Here is a 22,985-nt window from a genome sequence, read left to right as displayed (position 1 = left end):
CCTGATGAACTTAAAGGCTTTATATCAATTCATATACGCCTTTTTGTGTTTTACTGGGGTAGAATCAGGTGCAAGCAGAAAAGGAAACATTCTGTTTCTTGATTGTAAAAACATATTACAATAAAAAATAACTAGAGAGGTATTGGAATTGGTAGAAAATTGGCATGCCTTAGTTTTGGCTGGGGGATAAAATTGGAGTCATTGGCAATGTACAATTACGTTCCATGAAAAGAGAGTGATGGTATGGAGATGTCAACATTTACAGACCAGCAATATGTGCTTCCAAGCTTCTTTCCTATTCTGAGCCTGTGTTGACAATAAATACATTCAAAAGGAGGAGAGGTGGATTTATTGATGTAATGGGATGTGGATGTGGATGGTGTGTCACCTGTGTTTTCTCATTGCCAGCCTGCCATAACCAGAGCAGCTGCTTCATTTCCTCTGTAGTGCTCTGAGGGGTTTCCCTCAAGGATAGTAGCCGATCTATTTGTGCAGATGTGAAAACAGCTGCTTTAAAGAGTCAGTGTTTTTCTTTCTCCTGCCATTCTACAGAATGCAGTTCTCTATTTCCTCAAGCAGTTATCACCTTGCTACTATGGTGCCCATACAGTTCTTTCTTAGTAAAATATAATTTATTATGTCAGCTCCAGCTAGGGCTATCACGATTCATCGAGTAACTCGAGTAATTTGATTAAAAATAAAATCACTGATTTAAAACCGCTCTATGCGTGGGGACTACAGCGCTCTCGCACAAATCACAGAGCTTGGTATAGCTCAGCAAATTACTTCATTTTTACATTTATAAATATAATGATCATGTGTTACCTCTATATCACAAGAAATGAAAGACATTTAAGTTTTTCATTCTTTCCATTGATTTATTTTTGGGATGAATACAGAAATGTACTTTGTTATAAAGACACCATTTTTATTAAATATATTTTTTAAATAAAATGGAATATGCTGATGTAATGTTAATGTTGGCTATTAAGGTAAATTATGTAATGCATAATGTCATATAGGCAACGTATAATAAGCTATATGGTCATATAAAGTTATATACGTATATCAACGTATGCAAATGTTAATTGGGTTAGCAATACCGGGTTGGCGTCTCCACAGTCTGCCACATTGTGGATGAAACATGCGAAGTGCTGTAGACTTGCCATTATTTTCCTTGTATTCTTCTGTGTTCACTTCTACTCTATTGTTGTGAGCAGTACAAAGCTTTTCATAGGTCACCTCCCTAAATGTTGCGTGACAAAATCGCAGATTTGGAAACACTTTTTATTTTAATCGCATTGCTTCAGTGTCGCATTGTCACGTCGCCAGCAGTGTGAAAGCTCCCTATCTAAACAATGTGTTCTATTTTTTTGTCGCAGGTGCATCACCTCTGTGAAGTTGAATACTTATTCTTTATTCTTTATTTTTCAAAAAATAAGTAATGGTTACTTATTACTTATTTCTGATTTCTCAAAATAAGTAATGATTACATACTGTTTTCAATTTTCCTGTAAAATAAGTAATGTTTACTTATTTTTTATATCTGATTTGTGGTATTTGAAAAATAAGTAATGGGCTCATTCCTTATTTCAGATATTTGTGAAAAATAAGTAATGGATCCTTATTCCTTATTCCTGTTTCCCTGTTTTCAAAATATAAGTATGGTTACTTATTTTTAATTTTCGTATTTGGTTACTTTTTCAGTTTGCCTGTTTTTTTAATTTTATTTCTAGTTTTATCAATAAAAAAGTAATGGTTACTCAGTTCTTATTTCTGTTTCCCTGTTTTTCATGAAATAAGTAATGGTTACTTATTTCTTATTTCAATCCCTGCTAACACACAATGTTGCCACAACGTTGTAGCAACGTATTTTACGTATTGTTTCTGAATTTTAGTACATATAGGACAACACCATTGCAAAACACATCGATACAATAACATATGACAATAATTCACGACCTGACAGAGACACAAAGTAATGCGGTTTTCAATGAGTGATGCTTACTTAATCTTTATTTTTATTAGTGGCATACCTTCATCTCACGTGTGGGATGGGGGTCGGTGGTAAATTACACTTACATTTAACTTACACTTGTAAATAACCTGTAAATAACTCGCTGAACTCAAGAGGGAGCAAGGGGTGGGGTATGGGCTCAAATTAGCGACATAAGTAACAAATTCTAAATAATAAATATTGTAAACAAAACAAAAAAAAATGGAGAAATTGATGTTGAGATAAAAAAAGAAACCATCGAAAACAAAATGTATAGAATTGTAAACAAACAAAAAATATATGGAAAGTGAAAAAATAAACTTGAAAGCAAATAATGTAAAATCGAGAGCAAAACTCACCTGGAGTCCCTGTCTATGGTTTTCGTTTACGAGTTTTGGCATGGTTTTGTCGTGAGGGCGGGATTTACAGGGAGGCATGGATCATGCGTCTCCATTGGTCCAGTAGGTTTGAGTGACAGTTCTTCCTAACCCAATCAGTGGCAGGGTCTGACAGGCTGGTCTGACAGTCACCACTCTACAACACAAATCTAACTTAACTCTTACTGGACGCATAGACTTAGTGGGTGCAACTACATGGCTTTGGAATTAAATTATAAACAAAGCATGTTTTTAATAAAAGATGTGGACAGTCGCTTTCATGTGTTTATTTTATACAGGCTTTCTTCTCATCTTTATCAGTGGCGCCAGTAATTTTGTAGGTGACTGTATATATATATATATATATATATACACTCACCTAAAGGATTATTAGGAACACCAAACTAATACTGTGTTTGACCCCCTTTCGCCTTCAGAACTGCCTTAATTCTACGTGGCATTGATTCAACAAGGTGCTGAAAGCATTCTTTAGAAATGTTGGCCCATATTGATCGGATAGCATCTTGAAGTTGATGGAGATTTGTGGGATGCACATCCAGGGCACGAAGCTCCCGTTCCACCACATCCCAAAGATGCTCTATTGGGTTGAGATCTGGTGACTGTGGGGGCCAGTTTAGTACAGTGAACTCATTGTCATGTTCAAGAAACCAATTTGAAATGATTCGACCTTTGTGACATGGTGCATTATCCTGCTGGAAGTAGCCATCAGAGGATGGGTACATGGTGGTCATAAAGGGATGGACATGGTCAGAAACAATGCTCAGGTAGGCCGTGGCATTTAAACGATGCCCAATTGGCACTAAGGGGCCTAAAGTGTGCCAAGAAAACATCCCCATTACACCACCACCACCAGCCTGCACAGTGGTAACAAGGCATGATGGATCCATGTTCTCATTCTGTTTACGCCAAATTCTGACTCTACCATCTGAATGTCTCAACAGAAATCGAGACTCATCAGACCAGGCAACATTTTTCCAGTCTTCAACTGTCCAATTTTGGTGAGCTTGTGCAAATTGTAGCCTCTTTTTCCTATTTGTAGTGGAGATGAGTGGTACCCGGTGGGGTCTTCTGCTGTTGTAGCCGTTCCGCCTCAAGGTTGTACGTGTTGTGGCTTCACAAATGCTTTGCTGCATACCTCGGTTGTAACGAGTGGTTATTTCAGTCAAAGTTGCTCTTCTATCAGCTTGAATCAGTCGGCCCATTCTCCTCTGACCTCTAGCATCAACAAGGCATTTTCGCCCACAGGACTGCCGCATACTGGATGTTTTTCCCTTTTCACACCATTCTTTGTAAACCCTAGAAATGGTTGTGCGTGAAAATCCCAGTAACTGAGCAGATTGTGAAATACTCAGACCGGCCCATCTGGCACCAACAACCATGCCACGCTCAAAATTGCTTAAATCACCTTTCTTTCCCATTCAGACATTCAGTTTGGAGTTCAGGAGATTGTCTTGACCAGGACCACACCCCTAAATGCATTGAAGCAACTGCCATGTGATTGGTTGGTTAGATAATTGCATTCATGAGAAATTGAACAGGTGTTCCTAATAATCCTTTAGGTGAGTGTATATATATGCAATAGGGGTTGTAGCATTTTGTGGTCCGAGGTCCGGACCTCCGCTCAGTGGTACAAGTAGTGGTCCGGACCTCGGCACAGTGGTCCGCGGAGTGGTCCAGATCACGTAGCGCAAACTGGGATTTTTTTTTTCCTTGGACATATCGTCTAAAACCCGTTTACTGTAAAATATGTGGTCGACATATGGAAACTACAAACATAATAATACAAAACATAATAATCATAAACATATAATATTATAGTTATCAACCCTACTGTTTAATAATAAAATAATAATAATAATAATAATAATAATGATAATAATAATAATAATGTTTACTGTTAATATCCCGTGCAATAACGGGGAAGGCATTAAGTATGTTAACCACTAAGTAGCCGATATAGTTAGTTAAAAACAAAAACAAATATCAGAAACAAAATCAGAAAGTGTTCATATGCACAGTTTCTGGTCCGGAGCGCCTAGTGCTCTAGTGCTGCAGCCCCAACACTGTCACTGCTCTGCCATTGCTTTTAGTTTTCTAAACTCCTAAAAACTATCCAAACTACAATGATAATAATCATAAACATGTTCATATTGTCCGTGTGCCTCTGTGTATAACGAGCACATGTGTCGTGAGCCCTCAGTATATCAGTGCCGTGTTGAGCCTCCTGCCCATGACGAGCCAGTGTTGTGGCGGCGGCTAAGCGCACGGCTGTGGAGGAAAATCACCTCCATACGGGCCGAGCTCTAGGAATGACTAACATTTTCAAATTTGGCGACACATAGAAATGTAATTTCTTACTGTAAATAACTGTAAAAACGTAACTGTTTACACAACACAAAGATCACGTCTGGAAACGCCCCGAGCAAACTGAAACAGTACTGTACCAGAAGGAGACTGTATGGTTTATATGTTACAGTGTAAAGTACATAAAACCATACAAAACAATTTCAAGCATATCAAAAAGGACCACTATGCAGTGGTCCGGACCAGGCCGCAGAGCAGTACTGTGCAGTGGTCCGGACCAGGCCGCAGAGTAGTGCAGTGGTCCGGACCTCGTAAATTGTACGCAGACGAAGGCATAGCATATACATTTTCAAGCAGCATAGATATACTCTGTGGTTAACAGACATAACCCCACTCGTGTATTGTACGGAAGACTAAAAACAGAAACCATGTGTGCCGGTGTGATGACAGGACACGTTGGGCGCTGTGCTCGGGGTTCCGCTGGGGACTCGGCCCGTATGGAGGTGATTTTCCTCCTCAGCCGAGCGCTCAGCCGCCGCCACAACACTGGCTCGTCATGGGCAGGAGGCTCAACACGGCACTGATATACTGAGGGCTCACGACACATGTGCTCGTTATACACAGAGGCACACGGACAATATGAACATGTTTATGATTACTATCATTGTAGTTTGGATAGTTTTTAGGAGTTTAGAAAACTAAAAGCAATGGCAGAGCAGTGACAGTGTTGGGGCTGCAGCACTAGAGCACTCGGCGCTCCGGACCAGAAACTGTGTGCATATGAACACTTTCTGATTTTGTTTCTGATTTTTGTTTTTGTTTTTAAAACGCATAACTATATCGGCTACTTAGTGGTTAACATACTTAATGCCTTCCCCGTTATTGCACGGGATATTAACAGTAAACATTATTATTATTATTATTATTATTATTATTATTATTATTATTAACAGTAGGGTTGATAACTATAATATTATATGCTTATGATTATTATGTTTTGTATTATTATGTTTGAAGTTTCCATATGTCGACCACATATTTTACAGTAAACGGGTTTTAGATGATATATCCAAGAAAAAAAAGAAAAAAAACATCCCAGTTTGCGCTACGTGATCCGGACCACTACTTGGAGCACTGTGCCGAGGTCCGGATCTCGGACCACAAAATACTACAACCCCTTCTCTATATATGTGTGTGTGTGGGTGTGTTTCTTACCTAAACATAAATTGGGACATCACATGCTCTTAATGAATAAGATGCCCCTCCATTTGCCTCTTGCTAAATGATTTGAGGTCCATCAGTCTGGCGCTGTATTATCTGAGGAACTGAATTAAAGTGCTTGTGCAGGTTACATTAATATGAACATATTAAACATTTTACTATGCACGAAGCAGGTGAAACCTGTGTTTTGTTTCAGTGCTGTATGTATGGGCTCAAATGGTGGTGGGATCCAGTGATTTGCGCTGCTCTTGAAACCGAGACAATCGATTCCCATCCCACAAAGAGCTCACCCAGACCAGCTCACCTGCTCACTGATTGGGTTAGGAAGAACCATCACTCAAACCTACTGGACTAATGAAGACCCATGATCCACGCCTCCCTGTAAACCCCGCCCTCATTTGGAAATGAAAATAAAGATTAAGTAAGCATCAGTCATTGAATACCGCATTACATTGTGTCTCTGTCAGCTCGTGAAGTATTGTTATATGTTATTGTATCAATGTGTTTGTAATGGTGTTGTCCTATATGTACTACATTTCGGAAACAATATGTAAAATACGTTGCTACAACGTTGTGTGTTAGCAGGGAGGGAAATAAGAAATAAGTACCATTACTTATTTCATGAAAATCAGGGAAACAGAAATAAGAAATTAGTAACCATTACTAATTTTTCAAATGTACTTATTATTGTTGTTGTTGTTGTTATTACTACCTGTAATATTTAATCATAATGTAACAACGGTTAATAATAATGTTTAGAGGGAACAGCACAAAACAGGTCAGGGGACAACGTATTCTGGCACTGCATTAATATAGATGTATATACATACCAGACCGTCATTCCTTAGTTCCCCAGTTCCAGGTCTGGTTTTATTGTAGCCCCATGGCCAGTGGAAATGGGAGGAGCACGGTTACTAATATCCTGGTGGGTATTCAGTAAATTCCAGGAAGCTGTATCTGCGAGTCATAGCTTATGTGCCCTGTGCTGCTGCTGTTATAATACACTCCCTCGCGATCTGTTTTATTTCCAGGTGAGAATTAGGGTTTCCATATTAGATGCAAGTTTATGGTATAAGCAGGAAATAAGGGTTACAATAATAATAATAATACTTTATTATTATTATTATTATTATTATTATTATTATTATTATTATTAATAATAAATATACATTGCTTAATTTGCATTGATTGTAAACGCATGTGTTCGACTCGGTGCAAATCAGCTGGTCAGGTTTCCAGTGTTGAATAAATATCGGACTACTACTTCTGTGTATTTCTTATTTTTAGCAGTTTTCTTTTGTGTCATTTCTGTAGTTTGGGTTGAAAAGGGGATTCTTACATTTCGGATGAAAAGCTGAAATAAACTAGAAATATCTTAATCTGTACGTACACCACCTCGCATTTATGTTCTCTTGATAAACTTCTGCCTCCCCCTGTTCCAAATCACAACTGTCTGCAATACTGAACAATGTGCCCAATTAAAAGTCTACAATACTATGAAAATTGATTGATTAAGTTTTATCGGTCTCAGAATCAGTAAAATGTTCAAAATATCCCTAATTTGACTCACTTAAAAGCACTCTAATTTAGTGAGCACTTATTTTTAACCAATACAATATTTGTTTTAAAAGCTTTTTGATTGGTTAACACTCAAAACAAACTTCTTGGCTATTGGTTAAGAAACACTAAAGCAAATGTGTGCTTAACATTTATTAACTTCATATTGAAAGCAGGTAGAATGTTGCAATAAAGCATTTTTAAAAATAAGTTTTTCCCAACATGTTTTGAAATCCGAATAACTTAATCGTCAGAATAACCAACAGAATACTTGATTAGTCATTAGTGACAGTAGCTGCAGCTGATGCTACTAACAATTGAATAGTTATTGTAGAAGACAGAGGAGGAGCCAGGAATTGGACTCGTTCCTTATCTCATTTTATTTTACTTCATTCATATGTTGCTACCCCCACCCCCACTCCAGCTCTGACATATAATATGCTGTCTTTATTTATCTGGCACCTATCACACCTTGGCTTGTTAACTTGTGACTGCTTAAAGATAACCCTGTAGTTGGTTTTCTATTTAAACCATTTTGGGGCCCTGCAACACAGGTATGCTGTATGACATAGCCTAGTCATTAATAAGAATATGTCAACTGTGGGTTATTTCCAATAAAGGGCTGACATACAATTAAAAATTGTAGTGCATAATACACTATATACTGTTTTTCATTCTTTGATACTGTTCTTCATTTGTAGCCCACTGTCATGTTTGTTTAACTGTCCTCTGTAGTTAACTTTAATCAAATAAAATAATGTGCAATTGGAGGCAATATGAACAGAACATGTCAAAACCATTTTGCAACAGGGCAACTAACTAATAAATCTAGGCTAGGGCTGTCACTAATTACTATTTTGGTAATCACAGGGCTCGAGACTGCAACCAAAGTACCACATTATTACGGTGGCTTGTTGAGGATACGAAAAAAAAAAAAAGCCCCTCTGGTTAACTCGTGATCACGACATAACGGACCGTTATGTCGTGATCACGAGTTAACATTACCTCTCGCTATTAGAGAAAGCGGAAGTATTGTCATTTTCTTCAGACAATGCTGAGACTGGGGCAGTGCTGTCAATACATTCGGGTTTATTGAAGGACTACACATCAAAGCAGTGGCCACCTCTTAACTGGCGACGCAGGGGCTTTAAATACTCTATTCGATTATTCAATTAAACATCGAACTGCACGGGGACTGGAGGGGGAGAACACAAAACCTGCAAATGTGATATAGGTGTATTTAATCAAAGTAATCAAAGTGAAAAACATACAGTGGACTGAGACCGCTACATATGTAACAGATAAACTGTATAAAACCATACACAAACAATGTCATGCTTATCAAAAGGGACCACTGTGCGGTGATTCAGACGACTCAGTCCATGTGGTCTGGACCTCAGCAAGTGTACACAGATGAAGACTTAAAATATACAATTTCAAGCAGGCATAACTATACCCAATGGTTAACCCATTGTTAACCCCACTATTGCACGGAATAATAATAATAATAATAACAGGAAAAGTATAAGTATTATAGTAATAACAATAAATACACAAATGACCACTGCCCCCACTCAGGATTCGAACCACATTCATTGAGTTTCTTCATCTCTATAGCACTGCGTTCAGTCTACTACACCACACCACATAACCTTTCTATAAAAGAGGTTTAAAGCTTTTCTGAGGGGTTACCTCATTTGTAATGTGTTCATTATGTAGAATGAGTGTATTTACGAATAGGCACACATAAAATATGCTAATATGAACATTTGTATGATTATTATGATTGTAGTTTGGATAGTTTTAAGGAGTTGTGTCAAGAAAACTAAAACAAATTCCAGGCACATTCAGTTTGCTGTGAGACCAGTGAGCGGCGGTCCAGACCACTGGGCCGAACCCCTACTGGCCCCACGTACACACGCTCACAACGGGCACTTTTGAGTGACCAATTAACCTGAACCGCATGTCTTTGGACTGGGTGGAAATGGGAGGAAACCACAATACACTTAGAAAAGAAGCGAGATACAGAGAGAATAAGCAAACTTCACTGAAGCTTAAATGCATTACGCAAATTTCAGTCCAGTGGGTAGCCGATACATCAACCAAGAAGTTGTGTTGTAATGAATTACAATGAATTGTAATTACTGGGCTTTTTTATTTTCATGTAATCAACGAGCCACCGTACAATATCCTTCGTGAGACTTAAAAAATAAACACGTTTTCTTGGTTTTACAGTCATTATGATATTTGTTTACTATTGTTTTTAACATGGTTATGGTGTTTTAGTTTTCCGCTGGAAGATTCAGAATCTCCAGCGATTCTCATTCACAGCAGTGCCGCTGACACATACTTACACGACTGACTACCGTACTGAACGCCGCAGTGAAAGAAAATACCATTAAAACGTAGATCTTATAAATCAATACAGATGTGTTTTACTAAAAACACTCTAAACCAATACAAAAGTATTTTTGAAAGCTGTGCAGCATTTGAGTTTCCATAGGCTGCTTCCCAAATGGCACACTTGTTCCATCATTCCCTTCCTTTGCACGGCGGAAGTACTACGGTGGCCATCTTAAGGGGTGTCCCAATCCGTTAGGGAATGAGTGAAGGGAACCTAATCAAGCTTTTTGTGCCCTTCAATGCTCCCTTCGGCAGAGTGTACAAAAGGTTACACTTATGCGGAAGTGTTTTGCCCTGAAGTCCCAGAACTCTGTGCGTTAAAGGTGGAGACAAGTCAATTGGGAAAATATGACAGCAGCGGTGCATATACATGTCATGTAATGCTAGCTAGACCGTTGTAGATTTTGTTAAATTATGTATCAAGGAAATTATAATACATAGATAATATAAAAATATTATATAATCATGATTTAAATATATGATTGGAAAGTTCAGCCAAAATAAAAACGTTTCGGCACCTATCAATTAATTAATTACTGAAGTAGTAGCCTATAAAACTAGGAGGTGATATAAGCGAACAATGTATTTCCAAATTATTATTATTATTATTATTATTATTATTTTAAATACAGAGACAGATGACAAGGTTGCTTAGGTACTTTTTTGGCCAAAGGCAAAGGCATTGAATGCTGATGCTGAAGTGTTCCATTGATTGCTTTTAACTTCACCCTACACCCTCCACCATCGCTCACTCATGTGCATACTCTGTGACGTCAGCACTACGTCACGCGAAGTGTACACTTGTCAAAGGGTGTAGGGAGCAAGTGTGCGATTTGGGACGCAGCCGTAGTTTCAATTCGTGTTCATTCAATCATGAAGATTACCGTATACCATGTAATTGAAGCACATTATTACTGAAAACTAAAATAAATTGCTATTTAAAATGAACAATAGTAATTAAAATAAAGAATTTATGGTAAATGTTTGCTGAAAATGTTGACAGTCTCCTAAATGACAAGCAAGTTGAGACCACAGTAAAAAAAAATCAAAAGAAAACAAGAAAGTGAGAAAACGTACGTCTCAGACAATGTTATATAAAATATATTGAATAGAATCGGCCACCCACAGCAGATAGAGAGCCAGCCAGCCCCAGCAGAGACATGCACATGCACATGCGTTACATTAACACACAGTTCTACAGTGTGTGAATTAAGTAGTTATGTCTGATGTACAGTACTGCTGTGATACATCATTGATTACTGTGTACGGCATGAGGACTTCGGCTCTCGAGATTAAATTGTTACATGTTTTACTGGAAATCGCTGTCTCGGACTCAAACTTTACGAGTTATTTGGATAAAAATGTTTGCAAAATATAAAGTGTTAATGTGTGTTAAGCACACATTTTTATACTTTAGTGTTTCTTAACTAATAGCAAAGGTCTCTTAGGCAATAGGAAAAATGGCTGTGTGCTGAAAGTGCTCACTAAATGAGAGTGCTTTTAAAGGAGTCAAATGAGGAATGTTTTGAACATTTTACTGCTTCTGAGACCGATAAAATTTAATCAAGCAATTTTGTTATTATTGTAAACTTTTGATTGGGCACATTGTTCAGCATTACAGACAGTTATGACAGTGATTTATCCTATATTTTCTGTCAAATCATTTTTTCTAAATTTGTAAAAGTAATGCAGGTGAGACTGATTGGTCTGTAATTTCCTGGCTCAGTTTTGTCCCCTTTCTTGTGGATGACATTTGCAGTTTCCCAATCAGTTGGCAGATCCCCTGTTCTAATTGTCAATTGGAATGTTATTCCAATTATTAGTTATTTGTTTGTTTTTAATTCTGCTAGTTCCTTTAGTACCTCCTCTTCATTTATCCTGATCTCTTTTAGGGTTTGACTGGACTGATTGGTCTCTGACTGACCTGTGGCATGTTATCTGTTTTTTCTTTTGTAAAAACCTCTGTGAATTACTCATTGAGAACATTTGCCACATCTTGTTCAGATACTTCCATTTTTAGCTTTTAACAATTTCCCATTTTGCTTTCCTGATCCCTCTTTTAACATCTCTTTGTAGTTCTATATTCTTTGTATTTTGTGTAATCTCTATCCCTTTTTTATGTGATATACAACATTTTCTTTCTCTTGATTTTTTTTGCATACTTCTATTAAACCATTTTGGCCAGTGTTTTTTGGTCCTTGCTTTGCTAAGTTTTGGTACAAATTTCTCCTGGGCCTCTAGTAGTATAATCTTAAACTATAACCATCACTTTTTGACTACATATATATCCAGTGTGCCCCAGTCTAACTCTAAGTGCTGTCTCTTACCTTCAAGGTTTGCTTTTCTAAAATTGTGGACCATTGTTTTAGACTTGGTCTTTGTTTTTTTGAAAGTATGCCTCAAAGCTAACCATATTGTGATCACAATTTGCCAGTTTGCTTTTGTAGTCCCTACTGGGCTTTCCCACTGTTGGTTTGGGAAATTTAAACCCCCAATTATAACAGACACATCCTCGCTACATGCAGTCCTGATTACATTGTACAATGCAAAATATTTCTGAATATCTGAATTGGGTGGTCTGTAATACACTCCTACCACTAATCCTCCAGCGCCTTTGCTCTAGTTATATTTGAATTATAATACAATTTCATTAATAAGAAACAAACAAAAAAGCAATACAAGCATTGGGAAATACACCGATCAGCCATAACATTATGACCACTGACAGGTGAAGTGAATAACACTGATAATCTCATTATCATGGCACCTGTCAGTGGGTGGGATATATTAGGCAGCAAGTGAACATTTTCTCCTCAAAGTTGATGTTAGAACCAGGAAAAATGGGCAAGTGCAAGGATCTGAGTGACTTTGACAAAAGTCAAATTGTGATGGCTAGACGACTGGGTCAGAGCATCTCCAAAACTGCAGCTCTTGTTGGGTGTTCCTGGTCTGCAGTGGTCAGTACCTATCAAAAGTGGTCCAAGGAAGGAAAAGCGGTGAACCGGTGACAGGGTCATGGGCGGCCAAGGCTCATTGATGCACATGGGGAGCGAAGGCTGGCTCGTGTGGTCCGATCCAACAGACGAGCAACTGTAGCTGAAATTGCTGAAAAAGTTCATGCTGGTTCTGATAGAAAGGTGTCAGAACACACAGTGCATCACAGTTTGTTGCATATGGGGCTGCGTAGCTGCAGACCAGTCAGGGTGCACATGCTGATCCCTGTCCACTGCCTACAATGGGATGAAATGAAATGAAAGCACCTACAATGGGCACGTGAGCATCAGAACTGGACAACGGAGCAATGGAACAAGGTGGCCTGGTCTGATGAATCATGAGTTCAGGGTGTTGACTTGGCCCCCAAATTCCCCAGATCTCAAACCAGTCGAGCATCTATGGGATGTTCTGGACAAACAAGTCCGATTCATGGAGGCCCCACCTCACAACTTACAGGACTTAAAGGATCTGCTGCTAATGTCTTGGTGCCAAATACCACAGCACACCTTCAGAGGTCTAGTGGAGTCTATGCCTCAACGGGTCAGGGCTGTTTTGGCGGCAAAAGGGGGACCTACACAATATTAGGCAGGTGGTCATAATGTTATGGCTGATCGGTGTATCTATGTAGGCATGGGAATATGAACTGGCAAATGGAGTCACCTTCATATGAAAATTTGAGTTGCTTATTGTTGCTTATAAATGTGTCACATTTATGTATTACACTTATTTATATTACACCTTTTCGCCCTTCTAATCTTCTACTATAGCTTAATTATATTCACTCTAATATGTAGATAATTTTTATAGTAATGTTGTTACTAATATTGTGTATGTGTAAATTACAGACTGTTAAATCATATAACTAGGATAAAGAAATATGCTAAATAACTTTAATTGATTCAATTAAATAAAATGAAAAAAATGTTGTGGACTACTGCAGCACCATTATGTTTCCTGTATGTTGTGGAGTTGTGGTGCCATGTCTGCCCTAGTGTGCTGATAAGAATTCTTGAAAATTCTGCTCTTGCAGGCACAGCATCCGGCTACAGGAGCAATTGCATTGATGACTGAGGGCAGAGAGCTGATTCTGGAGGTTGAGCGCAATCAGTGAGTGTTTCTACTTCACTTCTTTAACAAAACTAATTTTATTGTAGAAAGCACTCCACTAAGATAAGTGCTGTGCTATAGTTATATATAAGAACATAAGAAAGTTAACAAATGAGAGGAGGCCATTTGACCAATTAAACCAGTCTCTTTTTGAATATTCATAAATTGTCGGCTTCAAGCACATCCCTGGGGAGTTTGTTCCAGATTGTAACAACTCTCTGTGTGAAGAAGTGTCTCCTATTTTCTGTCTTGAATGCCTTCAAGCCCAATTTCCATTTGTGTCCCCGGATCTGGAAAAGCTCCTCTAGTTTGACGTGGTCAATGCCTTTCATGATTTTGAAGACTTGAAACAAGTCCCCACATAGTCTTCTCTGTTCAAGGGTGAACAGGTTTATTTCCCTCAGTCTCTTCAATTTATTTCTTGCAGTGTGGCGCCCAGAACTGTACACAGTATTGCAGTTGAGGTCTAACTAGTGCAATGTACAATCTTAACATTACTTCCCTTGTTTTAAATTCTACACCTTTGACAATATACCCTAGCATTTTGTTTGCCTTTTTAATTGCTTTCCCACATTGTCTGGATGGGGAGAGTGAGGACAAAGACTCCTAGATCTTTCTCATGCTTTACTTCTTCTAGTTCTATTCCTCCCATAGTGTAATTATAGTGGACATTTTTGTTACCTGCTTGTAATACCTTGCACTTGTCCACATTGAATTTCATCTGTCAGGTGTCAGAGCTGAATAACCTTTGAATAACCTGTGCTGCCTTAGACCATTCATATATGAAATAGGCTATGTGGCCAACATGATCTTAATTCTAGACTTCAGATGCCCATTCATGTGATTCATTCCATTACTGAAATGGATCCCACTATTATTAAGTAAATCTCTTTAACATTAATGAAATAAACAAAATACATTTAAGAATTAAGGAATGTCAGACATTGAAATAAGCATTGTTGAACATTGTGTGTTTTTGTGAGTTAAACTGGGATGACTGTGGTGTTGGTTTTGCTGCAATTTTGGCATTCAATGGATGGCCTTAAATGATGTCTGTAAAGTTGTTATGAAAGAAATCTTTAAATGTACACTTCACTTCTTCAATAATAGCCTGGAAAGTGGGTGGCAGCAAAGCAGTGAATGCTTCATCATTTTGATGCTGACACTGAGGTCTGATGGCTGTTTTGCACAGTTTAAATATATAGTCACCAAGACTGCAAGACTGTGTGCCATCATTTCCTTATCATTGGAATAGCTGAAAGCCTGAGTCAGACTCTCTTTGGTAAAGTAGGCCTATGTGAGTGTCATTAAAGTGGGGGAGGTGGAGGGTGTTCTAAGTCACATTGCATGAAGAACTAGGCACAGCTTTCAGATTGAGAGCCCATACAGAAGAGCCATATTAAAACATATATCTGCAGGTTTGCCCAGAAGTAGTTTTTTTTTTTTAAATAAATTACCTGCATGTCCACATATTTTTCACATAAGAGCACCTTTTACAGGTCAAATATTTTTAAATGTAGTACCCCCTCAATGAAGAAAAGGGCATTTGATTGGTAGATAACAGAACAGACTGTCAGAATTATTATTTTTTGTACAATGTTAGGAATAGACTATGTGTTGTGAATGCAATATGACTGGCTTGAATACATATTAAAAAATAAATTTAAGTAAATAAATAATATTCCACATCAAATTTTATTGGATAAATATGTGGTGTGGTCTAAAACGCACTTACCACCCATTATAAGATGGTATTAACTTGTGATGTTCTCTCTTTTTCTATCTGAATGTCCAACACTAGAGCACCCTTAGTTTGTTTTCAGACATCAATTCTTCCTCATACTCTGCTATTTACATGGTCACACCATTTCAGTGAATGTGGCACAGGATATGCGAATTGTTATTCAGATTTTATTTTCACTTAGGGCCAGATGAAGTCAAAACTTTGATCCACCTGCTAATAGCAAACTACAAACCTGTACATCATAGCGGTTACATTTATGGTTGGAAGAAAGTGTCATCTTACTAAAAATGAAGTTCTGTCGATTTCTATTAGCGGGTGGGTCAAAGCTTTGATTTAATCCCAGCCTTAGTGATTTAATCTCAGTGGAGGAAGCTTTATCCAGAAAGTGTCTGACTAGACAATCATAAGAAAGCATTTGCAAATAAATATTGTTTGTTATTCTTTTTGTGTACACAGATTTAAATGTTATTGTTCCATGGCAGTTCTATTTGCAATATTGTGTTTTAATTTTGAAGGCCCAATACATGGATTTGACTTTTGATTGTGAAATTATTTTTAAATTTCTGTAAATTATTTCAGATACATTTTAAAAATTACATGACACATTTATCTGTATTTTTAATGTATTATGTTTTTTAAATTCACAATCATTACATTGTCTAATTTGTTTAATATATATTTTATTACCATAACAATATGCTATCATATCCCTTCCAAATATTCAAGGAAAAAACACAAGGGGAGAAATGGTTATTTGGTCCTTTCTATTGGAGCTTGTTAGCTAATTTTATTACCAATGTGCATCCAGACCTTGCTCCACATCAAATTATTGAATAGCACAATTTGACAAAGAGTGCTACAATCAGCTCATCTTAGGACAGATTCACATGCAGCTGAGTTAAATATATTGACTGGCACAGGACTTTGACACTTGTCATACCATCTACTTTAGAACAAGATAAGGTTCAGTTCCCTTCAGTACCTTCTGTGCAAAACTGTTGATGCTGGAGTTCAGTTTCAGTCTTCTTCACAAGCATAGCACTTCAGAAAGCACAGCTATCCATTCTAGTCTTTGTCTAAAGTGTTACTAGTCTGAGGAGCAACATTGTAGCAACTGAGGGAAGTGCCCCTACTGCTTTTTGAAAAAGGTCAATTATGTTCTAACACTGGAACAGTTACAGTGGCTCTCAAAAATATTCATTTAGAAGTCATGTAATTAGTTGAATGGTATCCACCTGCAATTAAGGTGTGTCACATGATTTACACCTGTATCTGGGAGGTCCCACAGTTGATTAGTACAATTCCTAACAAAAACTACATCATGAAGACAAAGGAACATTCAAATCAAATCTGGAAAAAATACTTCAAAAGCACCAATATCCCCCGGAGCACAGTAAAGTCCATTATTAAGAAATGGAGAGAATATGGCACTGAGAATCTGCCTAGTTCAGGCCGTCCTCAAAAACTGAGTATCCGGGTGAGAAGGGCACTAGTCAGAGAGGCCACCAAGAGGCCTTTGGCAACTCCAAACGCGTTAGTCTTCCCATGGCTGAGCTGGGAGATACTCTGCATACTGCAACAATTGCCCGGGTGCTTCACAAAACTGGCCTTTATGGGAGAGTGTTAAAATGAAAGCCACATCAAATCTCAGCTAGAGTTTGCCAGAAGGCATGTGGACAGGCTCTGAGAACAACTGAAGGAAAATTCTATGGTCTGATGAGCTTTTTCTTAAGTGCTATGTTTGGCGGAAGTCGCTACTGCACATCATCCTGAAAACATTATCCTTACCGTGAAGCATGGTGGTGGCAGCATCATGCTATGTTGATGATTCTCTGCATCAGGGCCTGGAAACCTTGTAAGGAGAGAGGGCAAAATGGATGCAGCACAGAGAGAAATCCTTGAAGAAAACCTGCTGACATCTACCTGGGACTTGGGGCTTGGGAGAAGATTCATCTTCCAGCGGAACAATGACCCCAAACATACAGCCAAAGCCACACTGGAATGGCTTAAAAAGAAAAAGGTCAATGTCCTGGAGTAGCCCAGTCAAAGCCTGGACCTCAATCCAATTGAGAATATGTGGAACGAGTTGAAAGTTGCTTCCAAAGGTGCCTCTACCAAATATTGATTGAAGGGGGTGATTACTTATGCATTCAATTATGGTCTGTTTTGTATTTGTAATTAATTTAGAACAATTAACTTGACATTAATTTGACATTCTAGACATTTTCTGTGTTGATCAGTGGCAAAAACTCCTGATTAAATCCATTCTGATTTCATGTTGTAACACAATTAAATGTAGAAAAGTCCAAGGTGGGTGAATACTTTTGAGAGCCACTGTACTTATACCATGCCTCTGAATCATGGACAATACTGTAATCAGGCAGAATTTCCATCAAGCTGGTCTGGACAGGGCTTGCTCTACTTTTCCCAGGCTGCAAGCACTACCACAGCCCACACTGATGTTTACTCTCTTTTTCTTAATATGCTTGTTTTTTAGTTTTATTCCCCATTATGCTTGGTAGTATTCTGTTTTAATCCAGGAAGACTCTACATGATGCATGATGCATGATGCAATTTAGCAGTATGATGGCCATGCCATTTGCCAGTAGCAGCCAAGGTGCACAGCCTTGGACGCAGCAGTGGGCCCAGCAATAACTCTGGCTGCAACAGTGAATGTAGGTTAGCTGAGTTCCGATCCCGTACAGGCAGGAGATCTTGCTGCTTGTGCTCATGCCAGCAGTATATCCAGTCAGGAAAACGGCTCACTTGATGTGTTGAAGTAATTCTTCGGGGCAATGTTGCAGCATTGATATTAACTGAGGAACATGCTCTTACAAAAGAAACACAAAGAAACATGCACTTGCTCTGAGTGAATGATATACACTCACCTAAAGGATTATTAGGAACACCATACTAATACTGTGTTTGACCCCCTTTCGCCTTCAGAATTGCCTTAATTCTACGTGGCATTGATTCAACAAGGTGCTGAAAGCATTCTTTAGAAATGTTGGCCCATATTGATAGGATAGCATCTTGCAGTTGATGGAGATTTGTGGGATGCACATCCAGGGCACGAAGCTCCCGTTCCACCACATCCCAAAGATGCTCTATTGGGTTGAGATCTGGTGACTGTGGGGGCCAGTTTAGTACAGTGAACTCATTGTCATGTTCAAGAAACCAATTTGAAATGATTCGACCTTTGTGACATGGTGCATTATCCTGCTGGAAGTAGCCATCAGAGGATGGGTACATGGTGGTCATAAAGGGATGGACATGGTCAGAAACAATGCTCAGGTAGGCCATGGCATTTAAAGGATGCCCAATTGGCACTAAGGGGCCTAAAGTGTGCCAAGAAAACCTCCCCCACACCATTACACCACCACCACCAGCCTGCACAGTGGTAACAAGACATGATGGATCCATGTTCTACCATCTGAATGTCTCAACAGAAATCGAGACTCATCAGACCAGGCAACATTTTTCCAGTCTTCAACTGTCCAATTTTGGTGAGCAAATTGTAGCCTCTTTTTCCTATTTGTAGTGGAGATGAGTGGTACCCGGTGGGGTCTTCTGCTGTTGTAGCCCATCCGCCTAAAAGGTTGTACGTGTTGTGGCTTCACAAATGCTTTGCTGCATACCTCGGTTGTAACGAGTGGTTATTTCAGTCAAAGTTGCTCTTCTATCAGCTTGAATCAGTCGGCCCATTCTCCTCTGACCTCTAGCATCAACAAGGCATTTTTGCCCACAGGACTGCCGCATACTGGATGTTTTTCCCTTTTCACACCATTCTTTGTAAACCCTAGAAATGGTTGTGCGTGAAAATCCCAGTAACTGAGCAGATTGTGAAATACTCAGACCGGCCCGTCTGGCACCAACAACCATGCCACGCTCAAAATTGCTTAAATCACCTTTCTTTCCCATTCAGACATTCAGTTTGGAGTTCAGGAGATTGTCTTGACCAGGACCACACCCCTAAATGCATTGAAGCAACTGCCATGTGATTGGTTGATTAGAAAATTGCATTAATGAGAAATTGAACAGGTGTTCCTAATAATCCTTTAGGTGAGCGTATGTTACTGTTTTTTTTCTCTTTTCCATTGGCCACACCCATGAACATTCCATCCTTGAATTTCATCTTTATGGTCTGACAAATTCTTCATCTCCTAGGCTTGGACTAAATCTTCAACCTACCACATTTATGTATTCTAACAGGCTTGCCATAGGATATAAGCTATATAAATTACAGTTTAGAGATAAGAACATAAGAAATTTTACAAATGAGAGAAGGCCATTCGACCCATTGTGCTCGTTTTGTGTCCATTAGTAATTAAGTGATCCAAGGACCCTATCTAGTCTATTTTTAAATGTTCCCAAATTTTCAGCATCAACCACATGAAGAATAGTGGTGAAAATATACATTTTCCAAGCTTTGGTAGTGTCTGATAAGTTCAATATTTCCCATCAGCAGCCCAATCTTCATGCACAACAACCTGAAGAGATTATGCTACACTAGATGCTAATTAGGCAAGCCATTTTGGGATAGTTCTTAAATAATAAGTACACTTTATCCTAAAGCCTTTCTTTGACCAATTTTAAAAGGAATTAGACTAACACAAAGATTCAGACAGAATGAGAGTGCTTTCATTTTTAATGTATGTATTTATTAATTTATTACTTGGTTCCCTCATTTGTACTTTTAAATAAACTTCATAACGACAGACTGCAGTGTCAAGATACTCATTTATGAGGGGAAGGCCATACTCACATAAGATGTTGTCAAGAGACATTTATTGCTTATGTGAACGTTCCTGGTGGGAAAGGAGAGAGAAGGAAATTGGCCATTTGATTTTAGTGCTGTGACAACAGCTTGCTACAGAGCCATGCTAGATGAGGTGAAGTGTTACAGAATTGCCTGTGTTTTATTGAGACAGCATTGCCTGTGTTTTATATTGAGACATTGCTTGGATTGGTGCCAGTAAAGGAAATGTTGGGAGACGCATCTGGCTGGCCTTGTAGCTTAGAAGAGTCATTAATGTCCTGGGCTGTTTTTAAAATAACCTTCCTTCAGTATTGCTCACTGACAATATGAGGAATAGCTTGTTGTATAATTTTAATTGTCTCTACTTTTCTCTGAAACAAAAAGCTTAGAATATCCTGCACAAAGAAAGTCTATTTGCAGATAAAAGCAGGCATATACAATGTTTTTTTTTAACAAACATGTGTAAGGGTTCAATTAGTTTAACCTTTTTATTTAATTTTTATTCAGCTCAATTTGAGTTAAACAAACAGAACTGTATTCAAAGAACTTGGCATGTATACATTTTATTTGTATTGATTCTTATTGATGCATTAAGGGATTTACACCGATTCACTATATCAGACACTTTTACTGTATTGAATAAAATACGAGTTAACATGCATTCGTCACCGCACAGTTTATTATGAATATACTTTGTATGAGTGGATACATTTTCATTCATTTTGTGGCGTATTTTTACTTTTATTCTTATTTAAAAAAACAATTACTATAGGCTAGCCTATTGATTATGAATGCGGCTGTTTTGGGGGTATTTGCGGCGCAGTTGTCGGCAGATCAATAAACTGTCGGACGATCTCAGGTGATGTTAATGGTTTGATGGGAAATTGTGCTTATTGATGAAGTCTGGGATGATGGTCCCAAATCACTGTTGCATTGTCCCTGTTGCCAGACACGCAGCAATGCTCTTGTGTTTTGAAAGTCGCCCTGGATAAGAGCGTCTACTAACAAATACATAATAATAATAATAATAATAATAATAATAATAATAATAATAATAATAATAATAATAAAAATACTACTACTACTACTACTACTACTACTACTAATAATAATAATAATAATAATAATAATAATAATAATAATCCATTGTCAGCACTGCTGGAGTGTGAGCACAAAGCACATGACTGTAACAGATCTTACTGTGTATTTGATCTTCTCTTACTGTACAATACGTATGTTTTGTGTAATTCGCCCTGTGCTAAGAAAATGAATTTATTCATACATTATTAATGTATGCGCAACCAACCCGGGACACAGGACTCGTAGGGGCGTTCATAACAAACAACATTTCTGTCCAATCTATATCGTCGCATTAACTCTCCATCATCATAATATCGCTGTAACACGTCTTTCCTGTCACGGAAGATGCGCTCAGCCGTCTCTCATTGCTGCCATTTGCCAACTCCTAACTAGTTATTGACCTGGTGAGCCCATATTGTTACTGTAGTGTCTCTCTTCGACAGACCGCTGTTCGCTGCTGATTTCGCTCATTTCTAATCAAAACTCTCCTCACTGGCGCGTCTCTGTTGGCATTTTAAACATGGCGGCTGCACTCCAGCAAATAACTTTTTGTGCAGACGTCTTTACCCCGCCCCCCGGCACCTGACGTCACTGGTTCTTAGGTTCCAGAAAAGCAAGTTTTTGGTGCCAGAAAAACCGTGCCAGCATGGAGCCAGTTCTTTTGCGGTGGAAAAGCAAAACATGGTTCCAAATTAGGCACCGGCTCATTGTCGGTGGAAAAGCGCTATATGTTTTCCTGGTGTGAGTGAAATGATAAAATGGCAAAGAATAGCCTAATTTTGTGTAAATATCATCCTTTGGTGTTCCACCTCTTTTTTGAGCAAATGTTAAGTTGTTTTCGCTGCATTCTTTAAAACCTTTTGTACTCACTGGCCATGTTTATTTACATATGTAAGCACTCACACAGAACATGTACAGATGTGAAAGGTCCTTAATTTGGTCCTTAACATGGCCACATATAACTCAACATATTATATTTAATTCTGAGGAAGATAGAAGTTTTGCTTCTCAATAGCTTAACCGACTCTGGCAGAGTGCGAAACATAATGCATGGGCAGCGCCATTTTGGATTTCAAAACGAGGTTATGTACAAACGTGACGTAGTTACAGCCCAGACCAAGCAAAATATATTAAAACATAGTAAATGTATTTGGATAAACTGATAAGCTGATTGAAGTGAATTGTATATTATACATTTTGTTTCAATATATATATAGTGACCATGTCAGGTTGTAACCTTTTGAGCAGTACGTTTAAAATGCTCTGCCGTGACTCAGGTAGTGACTGCACGCAAATTTACTATTAATATTGATACCTGCTGCGACGTCACATCTCGGTTTATCCCAGAGGGAAACGTGGGAAATGTATATAACTTTAAATATCTGAATTGAGTGTTAAACAGCAATGACATCGTATATTAAA

At 38.3% G+C, this 22,985-nt stretch overlaps 1 protein-coding gene across 2 annotated transcripts in view; it reads left to right on the top strand.

Moving 5' to 3' along the window:
* Positions 1 to 22,985, top strand: part of adam19a (ADAM metallopeptidase domain 19a) — a 175,903-nt gene that overhangs the window by 67,819 nt on the left and 85,099 nt on the right. For both annotated transcript variants that reach the window (XM_066719673.1, XM_066719672.1), the window contains exon 3: positions 13,904 to 13,980. In XM_066719673.1, coding sequence (XP_066575770.1) covers positions 13,904 to 13,980 — 77 coding nt within the window. The remainder of the gene's footprint in view (positions 1 to 13,903; positions 13,981 to 22,985) is intronic.

This window comes from Amia ocellicauda, chromosome 13, assembly GCF_036373705.1.
Source record: "Amia ocellicauda isolate fAmiCal2 chromosome 13, fAmiCal2.hap1, whole genome shotgun sequence".
In the NCBI taxonomy this organism is placed as follows: domain Eukaryota; kingdom Metazoa; phylum Chordata; class Actinopteri; order Amiiformes; family Amiidae; genus Amia; species Amia ocellicauda.
The sequence above is the reverse complement of the archived record's forward strand: the minus strand, read 5'-3'. Positions and strand labels throughout refer to the sequence as shown.